The sequence below is a fragment of the Chiloscyllium plagiosum genome, unplaced genomic scaffold (genome assembly GCF_037043375.1).
Source record: "Chiloscyllium plagiosum isolate Xiang-an unplaced genomic scaffold, Cpla_swu_hap1 HiC_scaffold_18, whole genome shotgun sequence".
Classification (NCBI taxonomy): domain Eukaryota; kingdom Metazoa; phylum Chordata; class Chondrichthyes; order Orectolobiformes; family Hemiscylliidae; genus Chiloscyllium; species Chiloscyllium plagiosum.
The window spans coordinates 11,133,750-11,157,675 of NW_028270156.1; the positions used below are offsets into that span (position 1 = coordinate 11,133,750).

The 23,926-nt window shown below is 43.2% G+C and overlaps 1 protein-coding gene across 1 annotated transcript in view; it reads left to right on the forward strand.

The window, feature by feature from the left end:
- The first annotated feature begins 2,147 nt into the window (after positions 1–2,147).
- Positions 2,148–23,926, forward strand: part of ano3 (anoctamin 3) — a 571,317-nt gene continuing 549,538 nt past the window's right edge. Inside the window, exon 1 of the mRNA XM_087996305.1 lies at positions 2,148–3,008. Within this exon, the coding sequence (XP_087852431.1) occupies positions 2,876–3,008 (133 nt within the window). The 5' untranslated portion in view covers positions 2,148–2,875. The remainder of the gene's footprint in view (positions 3,009–23,926) is intronic.

A 23,926-nucleotide genomic window follows, 5' to 3' on the forward strand; every position in this document is an offset into this window, starting at 1 on the left:
GAGGAAATCTAATCTAAAAATAAGGGCGGCACAGTGACTCAGTGGTTAGCACTGCTGCCTCACAGCACCAGAGTCCCAGGTTCAATTCCAGCCTTGGGTGACTGACTGTGTGGAGTTTGCACATTCTCCCCGTGTCTGCGTGGGTTTTGTCTGGGTGCTCCGGTTTCCTCCCACAGTCCAAAGATGTGCAGGTGAAGTGAATTAGCCATGCTAAATTGCCCATAGTGTTAGGTATATTAGTCAGAGGGAAATTGGTCTGGGTGGGTTACTGTTCGGAGGATCGGTGTGGACTTGTTGGGCCGAAGGGCCTGTTTCCACCCTGTTGGGAATCTGATCTAAATTACCTACAGATTGGAGTCCATGTGTCTTCTTGTAATAATTTTCAGTTGACCTGAAAGAACCCGTCAGGTACTTTCTGCTTAACAATGCAGAGAGTCAGGAGGTGAGTTACTCACCATAGTATTCCTAGTCTCTGACCTGCTCTTGTAGCCACACTGTGTTTCTCATCTCCTGGCCTTTTGTTATCTTCCTGGTGGTGATAGATGAATAAAGTTTTCTGTACTCCATATTTCTTCACTGTGCCCTACATCTACACGCTTGTGACATGGGTGCTGGGGAGAAATAAACATTACTTCTGTTGGCGGTAGTGGGTGGAGGAAATGAAAAGAGAAAAGAAAACATAAAGCCACTGTGTTTATGTGGTGCATCCAGTTGAGTTTCTGGCCAATGGATACCCTCAGGATATGAAAAATGTGTTGTTGGAAAAGCGCAGCAGGTCAGGCAGCATCCAAGGAGCAGGAGAATCGACGTTTTGGGCATAAACCCTTCTTCAGGAAAGAAAATACCCTCAGGATATTGATAGTAGAGGATTCAGTGATGGTAACACCATTGAATATCAAGGAATGGTAGCTAGATTGTCTCTTATTGGAGAAGGTCATTGCCTGGAATTTGTGTGGTGTGAATGTTATTCAATGTTGCTGAATAGCATAATTCTGTTCCTGTGCCTTATGGCCATATTAAGTGATTAATATGGAAATGAAAATGCCAAATGCTAACCATTGAATAATTGGAGATGTATGTCAGATTATTTGACGCTCTTGACTTACAACAGAGTGAGGTTTTTTTGTGAATTGGGTTCATGTGTAGGCCCATGCCCCTCACATATTGCACAGTAGACCTATCTAGACTGCTGCCATGTTGGATTTTATTTGGTTTGATTTATTGTTGTCACATGTACCTAAGTACAGTGAAAAGTTTTATTTTGCAAGCAATACAGGCAGATCACAGCAAACAAGGACATACAGATCAGAGGGTGCTTAGACAGAGCGAGACATACAGGGTTATGGCTAAACTGGAGATGTCCAAAAGCAAGATGCACATTAGATTTGAAGTTATAGAGTCCACTCATCAGTCTAATAACAGCAGGGAAGAAGCTGTTCCTGAACCTGCTGGTGCATGTGTTCAAGCTTCTGTATCTCCTGCCTGACGGAAGAGGTTGTAAGAGATCATTACCGGAGTGGGAGGGGTCTTTAATGATGTCGGCAACCTTTCCGTGGCAACAATAAGTATAAATGGAGTCCATGGTTGGGAGGTTGGCTGCTGTGATGGTCTGGGCTGTATACACAACTTTCTGTAGTTTCTTATGGTCCTGGGGAGAGCAGTTGCCATACAGGGCCAATATGCACCTGATAGAATGTTTTCTATGGTGCATCTGCAAAGGTTGGTGAGGGTCCTTCTGGACATGCTGAATTTCCTGAGCCACCTGAGGAAGAAGAGGCAATGTTGTGACTTCTAACATTCAATAAATGTTAAGCTCAATTTTTTTTCAATAAGGCAATTACTCTGCTATGCAGTTCTGAGGAAGGGTCATGAGACCTAAATGTTTCTCTTCACAGATGCTGCTACACTTGCTGAGCTCTTCCAACAAGAACATAGAACATTGAACATTACAGCGCAGTACAGGGCCTTCGGCCCTCGATGTTGCGCTGACCTGTGAAACCAATCTTCCTAATGAAGGGCTTTTGCCCAAAATGTCGATTTTCCTGCTCCTCGGATGCTGTGTGACCTGCTGTCCTTTTCCAGCCACTCTAATCTTGAAACTAATCTGAAGCCCATCTAACCTACACTATTCCATTTTCGTCCATATGTCTATCCAGTGACCATTTGAATGCCCTTAAAGTTGGCGAGTCTACTACTGATGATGTCGATTCTCCTGCTCCTGGGATGCTGCCTGACCTGCTGTGCTTTTCCAGCACCACACTCTGGAGTCTCCTATGGAGCAATCTCTCTCAGTTTACATTTCACAGCATTTGGCCTGAATGAAAACAGCAGCTTCATCGATTTCTGAGGCTTTGGGATTAAGTCGAAGCTTCATTAGCATTTTCCCAGTTGCTAACGATGTCTGATCGTCCACTTTCCTTTCTCATGCCTGGAAGCCTTGTGGTTGTGTTGTACGACCAGTTGCTGCGGGAGATTGTACTGGTGAGTGCCTGGCAAAGCGGAGTTTTCTGTAAAGTCTGAGCTGGTTGATTTCCGGGCGGTGTGGCTTGTCTCAGTGACAGGGACAGCTTGCCAGTCACACCCGGACAGCCTGAGATGGCACTTGGGGCACCAGCGGGTATGAAGTTGGTGCTTTGTTTTGTGTGCCGCGGTCACGCCCTGCTGTTATCAAACTCACCGCTGGATGGATCGGCTTGAGTGCATCTCTACTCTCCCTCTGCTCTGCGCTTATCTGCAAGTGACTGCCCTACACCCCACAACCAAGCTGACTTAACACCCCAACCCCGAGAGGGGAAGGGGTGGGGTGCAGGTGTGGAGGAGCCTGGTTCCAGGGGAGTGCAGCAAACTCCTCACTGCGCCTGGAAGTTTGCCTGGGATGGAGCATGAACTCAGCGAGTTCAGCAAGATCGATAGCAGATCGATTTCCAAACCGGACGTCAGGCGAGGCGGTGTCTTCAGCGCAATCTTTGACGGTGAGATTCCGGCGCATTCCTCGTCGCTCCCCGTGGGTGAGTACAGTGGAGTCTAACGCTTATTGTCTCTGGGGTTGTTTTGTAGCTTTAAGCACACCCTCTCAGTGAACAGGCTGCTGAAACGTCTTGTTAGCCCTGAATCACAGTTCCAAGAGAGAAAGCTCGAAACATCCCACTGCTTTTCTTCCCCTTCTATGTGCACTTTCTGGTGCGGATAATGGAGAATTATCTTTTTTTAAAATTTATTTTGGAGTGGGTAGAAGTGGAGATTTATTGAGGCAGGTGGGAGAAGTTTGATTCTGAACTATTTACGGTCTTAACAGCAGTCACTTTTCTGAATAGAATTGTCTCTTACTGATGTGCAATCTTGCCTTCATTCCGTTCCAGATTGGGATGTGAGAAAAATCAAGATTTCTGTAATGTGGGCTTTTTTTTTCAATAAAACTAAAATTCTGAATTTAAACAAAAAAATCAGTGATTCTGGGGAGTTCCCAGAATCCCCACAGTGTGGGAAAAGGCCATTTGGCCCAACAAGTTTTTAGATAGGAATTAGATTACTTCCAGTGTAGAGACAGGCCCTTCGGCCCAACAAGTCCACACCGACCCTCTGAAGAGTAATCCACCCAGACCCATTTCCCTCTGACTAATGTACCTAACACTATGGGGAATTTAGCATGGCCAATTCACCTGAGCTGCACATCTTTGGACTGTGAGAGGAAACTGGAGCACCCGGAGGAAACCCACACAGACACGGGGAGAGTGTGCAAACCCCACACAGTCACTTGAGGCTGGAATTGAACCTGGGACCCTGGCGCTGTGAGGCAGCAGTGCTAGCCACTGTGCCGCCCTTATTTATTGGGTTAAAATACTGAATACACATATGAATTCATAATTGTTGGTTTTTAGACTATTGATACACATCGATATTATAAAGTGACATAATTTAGTTAAACAACTGAGATAAACATGTGCGTCTCACACTGCCTTTCTGTCCATCAGAGACTTTGGCAGATGGTGGCACTCGGAACTCTATCTTAGATTCCATGGCACCAATGTCATGAACTGGAAATGTGTTGCTGGAAAAGCGCAGCAGATCAGGCAGCATCTAGGGAATAGGAGAGTCGACGTTTCGGGCATAAGCCCTTCTTCAGGAATCCGAAACGTCGACTCTCCTATTCCCTAGATGCTGCCTGACCTGCTGCGCTTTTCCAGCAACACATTTCCAGCTCTGATCTCCAGCATCTGCAGACCTCACTTTCTCCTCACCAATCTCATGAACCCCAGCCGAATGATGCAAAGTTCAAGGTGTGGGGCAAAGTCCCTAACGTTAATACTATTCTGAGTCTACGTTTCCGTGCTGCATCCCCATTTCATAATAACTTCAGTACTTTTGTAGCCGTCAAAAATAGAACATAGACTAATACAGGGCAGAACAGGCCCTTTGGCCCTCAATGTTGGGCCAACCCGTGAACTATTCTCAGCTCGTCTCCTACACTATCCCATCATCATCCATGTGCTTATCCCATGTGCAAACTCCACATAGACAGTTGCCCGAGGCAGGAATTGAACCAGGGTCTCTGGTGCTGTGAGGCAGCGCTAATCACTGTGCCACCCAGGGTTTACACCAAACCTTTGAAGAGTAACCCACCCAGACCCATTCCCCTACATTTACCCCTGACTAATGCCCCTAACCTATATATCCCTGAACACTACAGGCACTTTAGCATAGCCAATCCACCCTAACCTATACATCTTTGGATTGTGGGAGGAAACCAGAACAAACCCACACAGATACAGGGAGAACATGCAAACTCCACTCAGAGGCTGGAATCAAACCTAGGTCCTTGGCACTGTGAGGTAGCAGTACTAAGCACTGTGCCATCCTATCTCTGAAGTGCTGTGCCGACTGGGTGGTTAAGTGTATTCACCTTCACCTGACCAAGGAGCAGCGCTCCAAAAGCTTGTGATTTCAAATAAAACTGTTGGACTGTAATCTGGTATCACCCCAGTCCAACAGTGGCACCAAGTATATTCAAGGCTGAGATAGACAGGAAGGGAATCAAGGGTTATAGGGAAAAGTCAGGAGAGTGGAGTTATAGATGATCAGAATACCCATGCTCTCTTGATGGGCTGAATGGCCTACTTCTCCTCCTACGTCTTATGGTTTTATTTAGATTATATATACTGCCGATAATATCACCGTTGGAGTTACATACGTTACTGAAAGCAGTCAGCTCCTTGTGTCTCTGCAAAGTCCATCCCCTGGATTGAGATTTTCCATTTTATGGGAACAGTTACATAGTAGATGTCTTGCTGGGTTAGTCACCCTCAGGCCTGGATAAACATTCCCAAGAACGGAAGTTGGAATCCATGCCCTTCCTCTGGATATGTCTCTGCTGGGGCTATGTGGGAACTGGGAGTATAGGAGGTTGAGGGGTGACCTTACTGAGGTTTAGAAAATCATATGGGACATAAGGTGGGGAAGTTCAAAACTCTGGGTATATTTTAAAGGTGAGAGGAGAAAGTTTTAAAAAGGACATGAAGGGCAACATTTTTACACAAAGAGTGGTTCATGTGTGGAATGAACCAGAGAAAGCAGGTGCAAGTACAGTTACAATGTTTAAGACATTTGGATAAGTTCATGAATAAGCAAGTCTTGGAGAGATATGACTCAAACGCAGGCAGGTGGGCCTAGTTTAGTTTGGGAACATGTTCAGTGTGGACTGGTTGGACCAAAAGGTCTGTTTCTGTGCTCTGTGACTGGTAGCGAGTGCACCTCATACTTGCCACCCTCACAACCCTGGACCTCATGGCTGTGTTGGCAGGCGGGTACTGAAGTTGGCATCTTGCATTCCTCCCCAATTTCAGGAAAAACCATTACTGGCAATTGAGCTTATTAACAAATGCCCTGACAAAAAATGAAAGTGCTGGAGAAACTCAGCAGGCCTAGTAGCATCTGGGGAGGGAAAAACCAGAGTTAATGTTTCAAATCCAGTGACCCTTCTTCAGAATTGTTTCTGATGGAGGGTCACCGGACTCAAAATGTTTAACTCTGCTCTCTCTCTCTCTCTCCCCACAGGTGCTGCCAAACCTGCTGAGTTTCTCTTGCAGTCTCTGTTTTTGTTTCAGATCTGCAGCATCTGTGGTTCTTTGTTTTATTTTAGGATCTGATGCTGTCATTACCATTCAGCGGTTGGTGTGGATATAGGTGAAGAAAGCTCAGGAAGTCATTTTTCAACAACATTGTAGATAAAGGTGAATGGAAGAAAAGTGCGTTTTGCCCATTTTCCAATGGGCATTAAAAGACATTTCTCCACCTTTGGCCTTCAAATCCCATGCCTGCACCCCTCCCTCCAAATGTGGTAGGCTACCAGTCCCTTTCCACACTGATATTGGAGGTTTACCTTAATGTGGGTTCCTCAATCACTCTTCTCTGTGGCCCTCCTGACATTCCCACTACTGAGAACCAGTAGATCTTTAAAATTCATTCACAGAATGTGGGCATCACTGGCTGGGCCTGGATTTATTGCCCATCCCTAATTGCCCAGTTAAGAGTCAAGCACATTGCTGTGGTTCTGGAGTCACATGTAGATCTGGCCTGTCCTTAATGAACCAGATGGATTTTTCCAATAATCATCAATGGATTCTTAGTCATCATTTCTGAGACAGTTTCTGCTGCTGGCAAATTGGATTGGCTAGCAGTTCTTGGGAACAGAGCTATGTTTCCACCAAGGGGGTGTGAGTCTGACCCTCACCTACTTAAGGCCTCCCACACTGTGTTGTTGCCATGGGGCAGCCTTCACGAACATAAGGCCACTGTGGCAATGGTGTACTCTAGACAGAGCACACTAAGTCCCACTCTTCCCCCGCCAAGATCCAGCCCAGAATTCCAAACCATCTCACAGGGATTTAAATTCTGTTAATTAAATAATTGAAAAAAACAAGTCACCTATGCCAGTGACCATGAAATTATCCTGTTAGAATTCCTACTGTACAGAAAGAGGCCATTTAGCCCATCGAGTCTACACTGATCCTCCATAGAGCATCCCACCAAAACTCACCTCATCCCCATACTTCCACATTTCCCAAGGCTAACTCACCCTAGCCTACACATTCCTGGACACTATGGGCAATTTAGCATGGCCAATCCACCTAACCTGCACAGTTTTGAACTGTGGGAGGAAACTGGAGCACCCAGCGGAAACTCTCGTAGGCATGGGGAGAATGTGCAAACTTATTTTTAATTTCAAAAATATACTTTTTTCGTAAAATGTATTTTTCTATGTAAACGTAGTCACAAACACAATTTGGGTCTGTACATTACATATCAAGAAAACAAATATTGGAGTTTAACTCTATCCAAACAAACCAAAGACATCTCCAACTTGAACCAGACTATATTTACATGCAGAGTCGAGAGTGAAGTGCTGGAAAAGCACAGCAGGTTAGGCAGTATCCGAAGAGCAGGAGCTGCCTGACCTACTGTGCTTTTCCAGCACTACACTCTCGACTCTCATCTCCAGCATCTGCAGTCCTCACTTTCTCCTATATTTATATGCATTTGAGGCACCAAGAGGGTCCAATAACTGAACAGACCCCAATTTAACTTCACCAAAAGGGCCTCACCCCACTGCACCTTGGCACAAGCTCCACACGGACAGTTGCCCAAGACTGGCATTGAGCCTGGATCCCTGGCACTTTGAGGCAGCATTGCTAACCACAGAGTCACCCATGCCTGTTGTGTTAAAAACCACATTTTCAATAAATATTTCCTTTTTATCTCATTTACCTTTATTTTAGCTTCTATTTTAGTCAAACCATCATCATTTATTTTTTAAACCCAAAAATTCGAATGAAAAATGAAATTCGTTTAAATTCCTGGTTTGCTGTGCAGGCGAATACTTCAATATGATTGGCTGAATATCCTGTTTATTGCCAACACTGCTGATGCATGACAAAGCAACGCTCAATTTGATGTCAGATTTAATTGACACTGGAAAATAAATAAGCAGTGTCACAGTGATAGCTAGGTCTCAACAGGCAGTCAATTCTACAGGCACTTAATCCAGATCAAGTGAGGCAATGAACGTACTTTAAATTTGTAAGAAACTAACAACAAAACAAGATACCTGTCATTCAGAAACTAATCCCCTCTCGACAAGTGCACAAGCCCATTACAAGTTTGCTGTTTGAATCAAGTGCACTTTTCCTGGATACTCTACCTACTATGGAATAGTCAGAACACTGCTCAACTGAGACAGCAAAAGTGGACAGGCTAAATGGGAATCCAGAAGATTTACCAAAGGCTGCCATGAATCGGTCCATACTATTGTTCTATTAGCAATGTATATTATTTCCCTGAGAATCCCTTATCCTATTACGGGGACCTTTTTGTAAATGATTCATTTCAGAAGACAAGGTGTCACATCAAAGTCTTTTGTGGGAAAATGAGGTGTAACATATTGGTATGGATATAAGATTGTCTGGCGAACAGGAAGGAAAAAGTGGACATAAATGGGTAATTTTCTGGTTGGCAGGATGTAATAGATGGTGTACCACAGTGCTCAATGCTGGGTCTTCAACTTCTTTCTGTGTCTATCAATGATTTGGATGAAGAAACAGAAGGTATGGTAACTAGGACGACTGTCTGTGTGGAGTTTGCTCATTTTCCTTGTGTCTGCGTGGGTTTCCTCCGGGTGCTCTAGTTTCCTCCCACAGTTCAAAAATGTGCAGGTTAGGTGAATTGTCCATGCTAAATTGCCCATAGTGTTAGGTGCATTAGTTAGAGGGAAATGGGTCTGGGTGGGTTACACTTCGGAGGGTCAGTGTGGACTGGTTGGGCCGAAGGGCCTGTTTCCACACTGTAGGGAATCTAATTTTGCTGAGGACACAAAGCTAGGTAAGAAAGTGTAAAAAGGACACAGGTGATTGCAAAACGATATTGGTGGGTTAAGTGAGTGGACGAATTTCTGGCAACTGATGTATAATGTGGAAAGAAGTGAAATTGAATAATTTGGCAGGAAGAATAAAAAAGCATATTATCTAAGTGGTTTGAGATTAGATTAGACTACGTTACAGTGTGGAAACAGGCCCTTCGGCCCAACAAGTCCACACCAACCCGCCGAAGCATAACCCACCCATACGTTTACCCCTTACCTAACACTACGGGCAATTTAGCATGGCCAATTCACCTGACCTGCACATCTTTGGACTGTGGGAGGAAACCGGAGCACCCCGAGGAAACCCACACAGACACGGGGAGAACGTGCAAACTCCACACAGTCAGTCGCCTGAGGCGGGAATTGAACCCGGGTCTCTGGCGCTGTGAGGCAGCAGTGCTAACCACTGTGCCACCGTGCCGCCCATAAGATTGCTGAGGTCTGAAATGCAAAAGAATCTGGGTGTCCTCATGCATGAGTGGCAAAAGGTCTATATACTGGTCCAGCAAGTAATGAGGAAATCTGTTAGTGTTATCGTTCATTGTGAAGGGATTTGAATGCAGAAGTCAGGAGGTTATGCTTCAGTTATATGGTGCCTTAGTGAGACTACATCTGGAGTAGCGTGTATGGTATTGGTCTCCTTATTTAAATAAGCATTTAACTGCACGGGTGGCAGTTCAGAGAAGGTACATTTGACTAATAGCTGGAGTGGGTGGATTGTCTTATGAAGAAAGGTGGACAAGCAAGACTTGGATCCACTGGAATTTGGAAGAATGAGAGCAGACTTGTTTGAAAGATTCTGAAGGATTTTGATAAGGGCATGTGGAAATGATGTTTCCTCTTGTCAGAGAATATCGAGCTAAGGCTCAAAATAAAGGGTCAATAACGTAAAAAAACAGATGGGAGAAAGCTTTTTGTCACAGAAGGCCATGTGTCTTTATGGAGCACTCTTCCTCAAATGCGGTGGAAACAGAGTGCTTGAGTGATTTCGAGCAGAGGCAAATAGATCCATGATAAGCCAGGGCTTGAAAGGTTATTGAGAAAGGTGGGAATATGGAGTCATCAGGTCAGTTTTGATTGTTTTGAAAAACAAAGTAGGCTCAGCGAACTGAGTGACCTACTCCTGCTTCTAGTTTGTATATTCCTGCATTTGTATGTTCGTATGACCCCGCTGAGATTAACCTCAGTTCAGAGTCTTGTCTTCACTGGAGGAATAGGACATTTGGGCATACATTAAACCTATTTGATTTCATTTGAAGTGTTTCTCCTCAACAGCCACACTCTCAACATTAGTGTTTTTAACTATTGAGATCCGCGGTCTCTGGTACTTCAGATTTTGTCAATACAATCCCAATTGGAGGAAGTGTTGTATAATGGTTATGCTGAGCTGGGACCGAGCTTGGTACTTTCTGTTTCAAAGCAGAAGCTGTAATATAAATGCACCTGTCAATTAATCTCACATTTGTGAGAAGAATCTCCACCTGTTTACTTCCACAGGCAGATGGAAACTATTGATAAGAATTAGCTGTTAGTTTTCAGTTTCATCCCCATCAAGCCATATGCTTTCCTTCAGCATTCAGTAAAACATGGCACGTGGAAATGGTAACAACTCAATAACGTAACTTTGAGATACCAGTCAGTGTTTACATAAACAAACAAAGAGAATACTGGAGAAACTCAGCAGGTCTAGCTGCATCTGCGCAGAGAGAAGCAGAGTTAACCTTTTGAGTCAGTAATGACTCTTCTTCAGAAATGGGAGTTCTTTCAGATGCAGCCAGACTTGCTGAATTTCTCCAGCACTTCCTGTGTTTTCGATTTCCAGTATGTACAATATTTTGTTTGATTTGGGTTTTCACACGAATATTGGAGGCGATGTTGAATTCCACTTACCACGGAAGGTGTAGGCCTCTGCTGACTCGAGGTATTCAGGAGGAGCTCCTACTCATTAAGCTGAAGTGCAAAGTAGATTATAGTAGTGACTATAAGCGCATTTTCATTGTTTTTGAAAGATGTAAGGGAATTCAAATTGCTACAAGACAACAGATGTGTTCCTTCCTTTCTTTCTCTTACCTTTAATACTTACATTTCATTCTTTTTGTTAATTCTTTTCATCTTTCAATCGTGAATGACTTTCTGCAGAGCTGGTTTACTGACTTGCCACCCGCGAGGTTTTTGAGATATTGGGAGATCATCAGTTTTCCATGTCCGTGCCAGCTCATTCACACATTGATCTCTCTCCTGTTTCTTTAAATAATACACAGTGCTATCTGCAACAAGTAAAACATGCCATAGTTCAGTAACTCTGTCTGTGGAAAGACTAATCTCTTACACTTGCTCTTAGTTCCGGGCATTAAATAATTTGATTCTCTCACGGTGGAGTTAGTTGCTAGACTAGCAGAAAACAAACAGAATGCAATGGTCATGTAATTGTATTACAAAAAAAAAATAAACAGTAGAAAATACAAGGAGGAAAACTGGATATATGTCTTGACTATTGAAAATTTGCAATGGTTGTGTTGGTTTCCATAGTTTTACAAAGTTCAAGGAATCCTCTCGTGTTATGTTGAAATCCAAGGTTCTCATGTGCCTTATAGCAACATACATGCTGTTTCGAAAATATCAGCGCAAGTTGTGAAATATTTAAACAGAAATGGTTGACTGTCAAGGTCCCAATGTTTTGTGTCATGAGGTAACTAGAAGATGACTGGAGTAGGCTTGCTTTGTCAAAATTACAGAAAATTCACAGGCCGTTGTCAGGATCTGAACTTCTCAACTGTGTCTGCACATCTAGAAGACGCAGTATAACATCAAATCAAAATTCTGATCAGCGGTGTTCCAGCCCAGTCCTCTGCCAAGTTGCAATATTGCTACATCTGTGATGGAAGGTGCATAATGGAGACATTTGGTACATGTCAATAGGGGTCATCAACAGCACTCATCTGGAAAAGAGAACCTAAAAATGTTCAAAAACGTTGAAGGGAAAATTGCTGAAATATGTTTTCTTCTTTGCCAGATCAAAATTAGAGTAGCTAATTCCCTATTATGTGAAAAAACAATGCATTTTTTAATGCATGGTCGTAGAACAGAGTCTCATTTTGCACACACCGTGATGTTCCCAAGTATCAGCTGCTTTGTTCTTCTTGGTTTTAGAGAATTGTAAGCTTGGGATATGCTGCCAAAGAAACTTTGGTGTGTTACTACAGCGCATCTTGCAGATAGTGCACATTGCAGGGATGAATGTATTTTGGGCAGATAAACTGAGCCTTCATCTCACCATGGGGTCAGTTTGTTGCCATCATTCTCTTTAAGTGTGTGATCTCCAGAACCTGCTGGGTCTAGTATGGTGGAACAAAGCCACGTACTAGTCTAAGAAGATGCTCTTGTCTTGAACAAGAAGTAGTTTATTGCAAAGTTAAAAATCACACAACACCAGGTCATAGTCCAACAGGTTTACAGTCCAACAGGTTCATCCCTACATTAAACTTTATTTGGAATCACGAGCTTTAGAAGCGCTGCTTTTGCTAACTGCCAGCTGAAATTGGAGAGAATCTCCAATTAGTTTATTGCATTTTATCAATAGTTACATTGATGTGACTGACAGATGCAGAGATGAAAAGGAGAACTTGAATGTTGGGTCTTAATCCTTGAAGAACCTAAGCTGTCCAGCCACAGAATTAAGCAGCATCACCATCTTGGGTGGAGCTTGTGGCAGCCTTCAGTATTAACCCTTTCAGACCAGTACACAACATGGAAGGCAATGATTGTTTAGGCTTGGAGATAAAATTATGAGTAAGCAGATGATTTAAATGTCATTAGGAGTGAGCTTTATAAGTCAGAAAGCAATTCTCTTCTGACAAATAATGTTATTTCCAGACAAAGGAAATGTTATTGGAATTGATTCCCTGAAACTGTGCGGCTCTTGTTTGTGTCCTGGTGCACATCTGGAACAGTTTTACGAATGTTTGAAAAGAAATGGGGGGAGTTTGCTGACATATGTGAATGTTCAAACCAATGTAAAGTTTGAGATCCCAACTGTCCTACATCGACAGAAGTGGCCCCGAAATTATGTAATGTACAGTCAGCAGATCCCAGTTGTGCATTGCTTGTGACAAAAGAAGAGTTCTGTGCCTCTGTGTCTGTACATTCAGAGTTTCAGTCAGCGGTTAGCTAAGTAGCCATTTGAGGAAAGCTTTCAGTGTGGGATTTATCCCTACATTAAACTTTATTGAGAAGTAAATATTAACAGTTGGACTATTTGGGAGTTTTTTAAACTTGGCTTTGTGCTGAGATGAGAATTACATTATGACCAGTATGTGGTAATCTCCAAGGGTCATCTTAGACCATTTGGCCTAGTTTGATGAAGAAGCCAGATTGTCAGCCTGATTTCTGAGGTGAACGTCTGCATTCATATTTGACATTGCTTTGTGTTGAGCTGAGAGTAACTGTTCACCAGAGCACTTAGTAAATTGCCACTGCAGGTCATAATGGCTAAAGAGATCAGTCAATGCCATCAATCTTTATTTTCAAAGAGCAGAAGATGAAATGGTGCATGATGTTATTCATTTTTTATAAAGTAATAAATTAAAGGTGAGAACTTTGGTTGGCTCAAACCAGGCAAGATTCTATCTGGGAAGTAACCAGGGTTAAAGAGCAGGAGACCTCTCCCCACTGTCATTGACATTATTAAAAGAGACAAATATAAAATAAAGAACTGTGGATGCTGGAAATATCAATCAGAAACAAAAATTGCTGGGGAAATTCAGCAGGTCTAGCAGCAACTGTGAAATTCTGAAGAAGGGTCACTGGATTTGAAAGGCTAACTCTGTTTTTCTCTGTTCACAGATGCTGCCAGACCAGCTGAGTTTTTCCAGAAATTTTTGTTTCTGATTAAAAGAGAATATCTAACCATTATCATATTTCTGTTTGTGAGAAATGACTGTACATGTTTTGTTGTACATTTCCTCCTCTACAAAAGGTATGACATTTTAGAAAATATTGCACAGTCTGTCAAGTGTTATGTGACATCTTGAGGTCATGGCAGTTGGCATAGAGATGCGGGTTCATTCTTTCTTTGAGACTGGACTGGTATGCGTAGAATGGTTGCACTGGTTATTATTTAATGCTTACTGGGCAGGGCATGGCAAAGATGCTTTAAAATTGGTTGTCATGGCAGTGACACCATACCCATCTGCCAATTTGGCCCCATTCACCCCAGTTGCAACTTTTGCAAGTGGCAGGGGAGGCACTGGGCACCCCACTGGGCTAGATGAGGCCCTGATGGAGCCAATTTTTGTCACTTAAGGCCCTCCTCACAACGGGCCAAGCAAGTGGAATGTGTCAAGCCCACCATGTGAGACCTGGCAGCTAGATGGGATGGGGATAGTGGGAGTGGGCGTGGTTAAGGAAGAGAGCTCAATTGAATTTGACTGGCAGTTCATATGAGACAGGACTACCTCTTGGTTCGGACTGTGGACTCACCTCATGTCAATTAAAGGACGGACTGACATCAAATCACTGCAGAGTGGGCTGGCCAACCTGGGAGGTTCATAATTGAAGGGGAGAGGGAACATCGATAATGAGGAATGTCTTCAGCCAGAGGGTGGTGAATCTGTGGAACTCATTGCTTCCAAAGCCTCCTGTGGCAATGTCATTGAATGTGCTTAAAGACAGAGATAGACATATTGCAGATTAACAAGTTAAGGGGAGAAGGCAGGACAGAAAAGTTGGAGTACATTTTATATGGTCTTATAGTTCACACTCACATTCACTGCAGTTTAATTCAGTTAAACACAGAAATGTCCTTGGCAACGTAAGGCTGGTTGACTGTTTTGACAGAGTAGGGACAGTGAGTTTGATTAAAACCGTCATTACAGGCAGTCAGATCTTTGGAAGTTGAGGCTGATGAGAGACAAAAAGCTTGGTCGAAGAGCATAATCTGCAGGAAAGTGGTTCTACAGTACTTTTGCAAGGGCCATTCACAATGCCCTAGCCAACAGCATGCACATCATGTGAATGACTATAAAAGAAAAAGTGCTGAGAGATTATTCTATTAAGCAAGCGTGCCTTCGAAGAGGAAGTAATTTGTGTGTAAAAAGAAAAAGATGGCTGATGCTAGAAATACTCAGCAGATACTCTGACAAGACAGAAACAGAGGTAAATCTCTGACAAAAGTGGTCATAAGTTTAGAAGGTGCTGTCGAAGGAGTTTTGGTGAATTCCTGCAATGCATTCTGTAAGTGGCACATACTGCGGTTACAGAACAGTACAAGAGACTGAATGTTTGTGGATTTGGTGCCAGTCAAGTCGGTTGCTTTGTCCTTTGTTGGAGCTGAACTCCTCCAGGCAAATAGGGAGCATTCAGTCATTCTTCTGGCTTGTGCCTTGTAGACAGGCTTTGTGGAGTCAGGAGATGTTTTACTTGCTACAGTATTCATAGCCTTGAACCTGATCTTGTAGGTACAAAACTTACATGATTGGTCCAATTCAGTTTCTAATCACTAGAACCTCCAGGATGTTGATCGTGGGGGATTCAGTGATACTAAACATATTGAAGTCAAGAAGTTAAATTTCCGCTTGTTGGAAATAGTTAAAAATCACACAACACTAGGTTATAGTCCAACAGGTTTATTTGGAAGCACTAGCTTTCAGAGTGCTGCTCCTTTGTCAGGTAGCTACCACCTGGGGTTGTCCACCCCAGACCAACACTGGCACCTCCACATCATTGTTGGAGATAGTCTTTGCCTGGAACTTGTGAATCCCAAATGTTGCTTGCCCAGCCAAACTGGGATATTGCCCACATCTTACGGAGTTTGACCATGGACTGCTTCAGTATCTGAGGAGTCTTGAAGGGTGCTGAACTTTTGCAATTATCAGCGAGTTTCCCTGCTTCTGACCTTATGATGGAGGGCAGGTCATTGATGAAGCAGCTGAAGATGATTGGGCCTGGGGTACCCTCCTGAAGAACTCCTGCAGAGATGTTCTGAGCAGAGACGGCTGACATCTAACTACCATAACCATCTTCCTTTGCACCAGGTATGATTCCAAACAGCTTTCCCAAATGCCCAATGACTCCTGTTTTGCTAGAGGTCCTTGATGCCACACCTGGTCAAACATAGCCTTGACATCAAGGGCAGTCAATCTCACCTCACCTCTGGAATTCAGCTCTTTTCAACTGAGTTCAAGAACTGAATGGCCCTGGCGGAACCTAAACTGAACATCAATGAGTCGATGTCTACAAAGACATGAATATCCTGTTCAGATTGCAACAATTATATGCCAGTACAGTTCACCACAAACAAAATCAGATTGTATTGCAACCAAAAGGGTACAACAAGAACATTAAACTGAGTCTTTAGTATGATTGCAAGATGACTTAGAAGAATCACTGTTTTGCTTCAAACAGATGACACAAATCACTTGTGATATAATCAAAACCTGTTTACTGAGACTCGCTCATAGTGAGATTGAAATGATATTTTTTACCAGGCTCTTCCAATTAAGCATCCTCAGTACTTTAAGTGCATATGGACTAAATTAGACAGAATGTCCCTTAAAATGAAATACATTAACCAATGACTGAAATGGAATTTGAAACTAGGTTCCTGAGGATAATTCCAGTGCAAATTACAAGCAAATAATGTTGTGGTTGCCTGTGGTTTCAAAGAGATTCTTATTGATGCTGAGTATTTCCTATCCTGAGGGAACATACTGAACATGAGAAATGTGTGGAGATGTACACTCTTGCATTGTTTTGAATGTGTTTTGATGAATTAGTTGCTGCCAAAATAACTACTTTATTTATTAAAAAAAAACTCATGCCATCTGTCATTTAAGTGCGATGGAGTTTTGATGTCAGTTCCTTGTACAAGAATCAATCCCATGCACAAATGGATGAAGGTAATCTTGTTGTGTGGCATCAAACATCTTGACCGACAGCAATTTGCATTTATATTGTGGCTCCAATTCAATGAAATGGCCTAAGGTGTTTTGTGTCTGAGTGATCCATCAGACTTTGACACTGCATCAGGTAAACTGATATTATAGGAAAAGGAGTAGGCTATTCAGCCTCTCGTGTTTGGTCCACCATTCAATGAGATCATGGCTGATTTGTGGCCTAATTTCATATGTGTGCCATTCCATGTATCCCTTGATATCTTTGCTTTACAAAAAAATTACCTATCTCAGATTCAGCCGAGCAACTGATTTAGCATCCACTGCCATTTGTGGAAGTGCGCTTCATTTCTCTACCAACCTTTCTGTGGAGAAATGCTTCATAACATTGTTCCTGAATGGTCTGGCCATAATTTTTAGATGACCCCCTCTGTTCTTTGAATCTCTGACCAGTGGAAATAGTTTATTGTTATTGAAGACTGAAGGATGTTAGAGAGTGAGGGATATTAAGGGACTTGGAAATAGGGAATGTGGATGGGGTGATAAAAGGGAGGCAAGATGATGTAAGAATTTGAAAATGAGAACGTAAGTTTTTCAAATTGAAGTGCTGGTGGGCCAAGGATCAATGTAGGTCAGTGGGCGCAGGGTTGATGGCTGAAAAGGAATTATTGCATGTGAGGATAATGATGGTGGATTATTGCATGAAGTTAAGTTTACAAAGATTGAAGTACTTACATTGGGAGGTGATCATAATGTAAATGTAAACTGCTTGTCTGGTGGGCTGAAATCAAATATACGTTCAGGGAGATAGTGGCCAAATTGTATGTCACTGGACTAGCAATCCAGAACACCAGGCTAAAGTTCTAGGGACATTGGTTTGAATCCCATCATGAAATCTGTAATCAATAAAATTCACAACAAAGAGCTGACTGAATAGTGATGATGTAATTGCTGTGACTGTAACTGGGTCAGCCAGGTGGATCTTCATAGAATAAGAGTTCCCTGATTAGGGCCATTAACCTGGTCTGATCAGGGGGTCCTGGCTGACAGATATAAACAGCAGTGTCAGAGGTTCTGCTCACTCTGAGAGCTGACTCTGAGGGAGCTGGATCAGTGTCAAGGACTCTCCATGTATAAATAAAGAGGGACTTGGTGATGGGATACCGGCTTCTGTAGAATTATTTCTCTGGCGATGACAGAAAAACACGCTCCTGAAGAAATTCATTCACAACAGTTATCATTGAGTTGGGTTAAGCATTTCTGGCATCATGCTCTTATTTGGGAAGTTTGACTTGTTCAATCCTGCCATTGAAGACTGGGGCCAGTATGTGGTAAGAATGCATTATTTTTTTCTGGGCAACTAACATTGTGGCAGATGAAAAGCAACAAGTAATTCTCTGGACAGCTTGTGGACTCATAGCTTTTTCAGTTATTAGGAGCCTAAACTTTCCCTGGTTTGGAACAGTTACATGTTTAGCAACATCCAAATCACAACCAATCAAAATAAGTATCTGGTTAAATGGTCATCTGGTTCTAATGGAGGTCAATACTGGCACGGCTGTCTCAGTGATCGCAAACCAGTTGTTAACAAGAGTGACTATGCACTCCAACCTTTAAGTTTGTATAAGATCTCAGCTAGACTAAGAATCTGTACTGGGGATGTTTACAGATTAAGGGTACAACCTGGTCTCTTGTGAGAAGCAGCTGGTTCAGTCATCACTGATTGCAGTAAAAGGCTTGGGCCCAAGCCTGACAGAGTGAAATTTGTTGAGAAAGATTCACCTTGATCAGCTGAACGTTTTTCGATTAGAAAATGACTGCCAGATTAAAGTCCAAATTAAATACCTGGAGATTTTTCAGGGATGTCTAGGGGCTAGAGTTGAGAGTGTGGTGCTGGAAAAGCACAGCAGGTCAGGCATCCGAGGTGCAGGAGAATCGACATATCGGACATACGCCCTTCATTAGGAATCCTTTATGCTCGAAACGTCGATTCTCGTGCTCCTCGGATGCTGCCTGACCTACTCTGCTTTTCCAGCACCACGCTCTCGACTGTGATCTCCAGCATCTGCAGTCCTCACTTTCTCCTCGGTCTGGGGACTTTTAAAGGTTGATAGTTCCGAGGGACTATGTTGACCAGGAAGCAATTCCACGATTCTGCAAGGCCCTTCCAGTGCCATTTTTCTTACAAGTAAAAGTTGGGGCTGAAATCAGAAGGCTGGAAAGTGAAGGAATCACCAAACCAATCCAGTTTGCAGAGTGGGCAGCACTGGTCATACTGATCGTGAAGCCCGATGGGTTGGTTCACCTCTGTGGGGATTTTATACAAATGCTAAACTACCTTTCCCAGCTGGATAAATACCCAATCACTGACACAGCAGACTTATACACAACACTGACAGGGACGTCGTTCTTCATGAAGCTGGACATGACCCAAGCATGATTGCAATTGGGGTAAAATGAGGATTCCCCGAAGTATGTTGCGACCAATACTCATATGGGTTTGTACCAATACCTTTTGAACACAGAAGGATCCGATCCTGGCAAAACTGAAACTGTTGGTGGTGATGAGGGAAACCAAAGAGTCATCATAACCTGAATTGAAACCTTTTTTGGACCTGGAGAGACTAGATCATTGTAGAGGATGACTATTATTATTGGGAGCAGGAGTGATTGCCCTCAGCAAAGGTCACTGCGACATACTGGCTGAACTCCACCAGGGTCACCCAGGGGTTCCCAAAATGAAGATGTTGGCCAGAAGTTATGTCTCATGGCCAGGATTGGATGTAGACATAACCACATTGGTGAGACCGCGCCCAGAGTGCCAACAAGGTCAAAAGTTATCACCAGCAGCTCCCCCACAACCATGGGATTGGCCGGGTAAACCCTAGACTTGGTTACACGTAAACTATGCAGGTTCTTTCATGAGCTCAATGTTCTCAGTCATTGTGGATGCCCCCTCAAAATGTCTGGACATGTATAGAGGAGAAAGTGAGGACTGCAGATGCTGGAGATCAGAGTCGACAGTGTGGTGCTGGAAAAGCACAGCTAGTCAGGCAGCACCTGAGGAGCAGGAGAGTCAATGTTTCTGTAATAAGCCCTTCATCAGGAATGAATGAGTTCCTAATGAAGGGTTTATGCCCGAAATTTCAATTCTCCTGCTTCTTGGATGCTGCCTGACTGGCTGTGCTTTTCCAGCACCACACCTTGAACATGTAAAGAGTTCATTTGTCAAACACAGGGACGATGATAGAAAAACTGTGAGTCTCTTTTGCAATAGACGGATTCCTGAAAGTGTTGGTCTTAGATTGTGTATCTGTAACACTGTTTCACAACATCCAAATCAGAACCAATCAAGATAAATATCTGGTTAAATGGCCATCTGGTTCTATACTGGCATGGCCATCTCCGTAATCACAAAAGACGAATGATATTCAGCAAATAAGGATACCTTCTTACCATCCATCATCCAATGGTCTGGCTGAAAGAACTGTCCAAACTTTGAAGGCAGGTTTGAAAAAACAGCCTGTCATTGGTGGCCTCTCGCGGACAAGGATGACCCTCTTCCAATCTCAGGGCAAGTCTGTCAGTGGCTGTACAGACCAAAGGGGCTACCACAGGCTCTGTTATGACAATAGACAATAGACAATAGGTGTAGGAGTAGGCCATTCAGCCCTTCAAGCCTGCACCGCCATTCAACATGATCATGGCTGATCATTCCTAATCAGTATCCTGTTCCTGCCTTATCTCCATAACCCTTGATTCCACTATCTTTGAGAGCTCTATCCAACTCCTTCTTAAATGAATCCAGAGACTAGGCCTCCACTGCCCTCTGGGGCAGAGCATTCCACACAGCCACCACTCTCTGGGTGAAGAAATTTCTCCTCATCTCTGTCCTAAATGGTCTACCCCGTATTTTTAAGCTGTGTCCTCTGATTCGGCACTCACCCATCAGCGGAAACATGTTTCCTGCTGCCAGAGTGTCCAATCCTTTAATAATCTTATACGTCTCAATCAGATCCCCTCTCAGTCTTCTAAACTCAAGGGTATACAAGCCCAGTCGCTTCAGTCTTTCAGTGTAAGGTAATCCCGCCATTCCATACATTCTTGATGAAGGGCTTATGCCCAAAACGTCAATACTCCTGCTCCTCGGATGCTGACTAACCTGCTGTGCTTTTCCAGCAATACACTCTTGACTCTGAGCTCCATCAACTGCATTCCTCACTTTCTCCTCTCTGTTATACTTGGGGAGGTGGTGGTTGTGGGAAAGGTTGGTGGGGCATTGGTGTGTCAACGCGTCCTTTCGCTGTTTTTGCCAGGCTTATGTGTTTTCCCAGCCAGCAATGCCCATAACCTCTGAATGAATTGAAATAAAAACTATTAAGGAAACAAAGATTAAATAATGGTGGAAACCAGACTGTGTGAGCTGAAGAAACATTGCCTACTGTCACATCCTGCCATTTTGTCCACAATGTTTTTACAGAAAAGGTTTGGATAAATATCCCGTATAATGTGAATTTACACAAGCATTGTGAAAGTAACCAAAATGAAAGATGGTTTCAAATAAGGTTGTTTACCCCAGAAATGTAAACAAGCTTCCAGTTTGTCTTCATAAATATCTCTTACTCATTACTTGTGGAAGTAGAAAATTCTGCCCCTTCCAGACAAAAGAGGAACAAGATCTTTTATAAGTTGACATTGCACAGAATGTATTGGCTGCACCAACATTTATTGCCCACCTCTAATTTCCCTTGAGAAGGTTGTGACTGTGCCCTTTCTGAAACACTCCCAGGTGTGTAGGAACATACACTGTTAGGAAGGGATTTCCAGGATTTTGACCCAGCAATTGTCAAGAAACAGTGATATATCTCCAAGACAGGATGGTGTACCATGATACAATCACCAGTAAACACACACACTCTGGCTTTATTTTGGAATGAAGGTCATTGAGGAAGTAGCTGGGGCCAGGATATGACTCTGAGGAACTCCTATAGACCTGCCCAGGGACTGAGATGATTCACATGCAACCACCAAAACCATCTTCCTTTGTGCTTGTTAAAACTCCATTCAAGAGGAGAGTTTGCCCCTCAATTCCCATTAATTCCAGTTTCACTGGGCTCCTCCTCCATGCCATACTTGGTCAAATGCAGCCTGTTAAGGGCAATCACTTTCACCTCAACTCTTGAGTTCAGCTGTTTTGTAAAGTTTGGAACAAGTATGTCATAAGATCAGGACAAGTTAAAAAAAATCACACAACATCGGGTTATAGCCCAACAGGTTAATTTGGAAGTACGAGCTTTTGGAGTGCTGCTCCTTCATCAGGTAGCTATGGAGCAGGATCATGCAACGCAGAATTTATAGCAAAAGATCTCAGTGTCATGCAACTGAAAGAATACATTGAACAAACCTAGATTGCTGTTAAGTCTTTCATCTTTTAGAATGGGTTGCAGGTTACCTTTAAGGTAAACATTAACGTTGACCTTAAAAAAAATTAGCCCTTTACACCATACCCATTCATGTACTTGGGGAGAAGCTGATTGAAAGCCTTAAAATACAACATCAGACTAATTAAAATTTCTAAAACATTTGTCATGTTGTTAAGACAATGTTAGGCGGTGTGAAGAATTCCCCTCTTTGTCCTATTGCTCAATTGTTTAATCACAAAGGTTGAATTTTAACAGTTTGCTATATTGTCTGCCTGGTATATATTTAACAATGTGTAGCTCATTGTATTAAAATAAGCCAACCAAATTCCTTGAATTAAGTAAGAGTTAGATTTATTGCTAAAACTCACAAAAGTAAAGATAGAGTAAAATATCTCCCAATGCCTGAAACAAACGCAAGCAGACAATAAAAAAACAGTTACAAGTAGCAGAGGATGAGGATAGATTGATCAAAGAATCCTGAAGGCCTGGGGGCAGGTTCATACCAATCCTCTGAAAAGCATCAACAAACACACTAACCCACATAGCCTGCACATCCCTGGACATTATGGATAATTTAGCATGGCCAATCCACCTAACGTGCGCATCTTTGGATTGTGGGAGGAAACCAGAGCACCCGGAGGAAGCCCACACAGACACGGGGAGAACGTGCAAACTCCACATGGATGGTTGCCCGATGGCTAGAATTGAATTTGGATCCCTGGTTCTGTGAGGCAGAATTGTTAATCACTGACCCACCATGCTACCCCAGTCCACGTTAAAATTCTTAGTTTAAAGAAATCTTCCATCAGATGCTCCTTCAACAATCTGTGGTGCCATTTTATAGATCCAGCTGTTTCATTTTGGTTGGTTTCCTGGAGATGGTGAGGATTAGGTTTAGGTGCTACAGCCTACAGCCCGGAGGAATTTGTGTTGCAAAGGAAGAAACTATGGTCTCATTCACTGTTCACCTCTATCAACAAAACCCTAGCCAGAGAAACAAAAGCCAACCTGCTGGACATACAGAACAGACAACAAGACAGGGAACCGATCAACAAAGACTGCATACTCAGACTACTGGACCTGTGCCTCACAACACACTTCACATTCAACAACCAAATATATGAACAACTCAATGGCACACCCATGGGCTCACCCATCTCTGGACTTATAGCAGAAGCGGTGATGCAAAGATTAGAACAAACAGTCTTACCGCAAATTCAACCCAAACTCTGGGAAGGATATGTGGATGACACCTTTGTAATCATTAAAAACACAGAAATAGAGACCATACACCGGATCATCAACGCCACACTCGCAGGAATCCGATTCACTAGAGAGGAAGAGAAGGACAACCAACTCCCATTCCTAGACGTGATGGTACAGAGAACACCGAACGGAGAATTCACCACAAAGGTATACAGGAAAGGCACACACACAGCCCAAGTCCTGAACTACGAAAGCAACCACCCCAACACACACAAAAGAAGTTGCATCAAGACACTGTTCAAAAGGGTCATAACACACTGCAGTACACCTGAACTGCAAAAAGAGGAAGAAGAACACCTCTACAATGTATTCGCCAAAAACGGATACCCGTGCAATTTCATCAACAGATGCCTAAGGGAAAGGCAACGGAATGGGGACATGCCACAACCCAAAGGACTAGCCACGTTACCATACATCAAGAACATTTCTGAACTGAT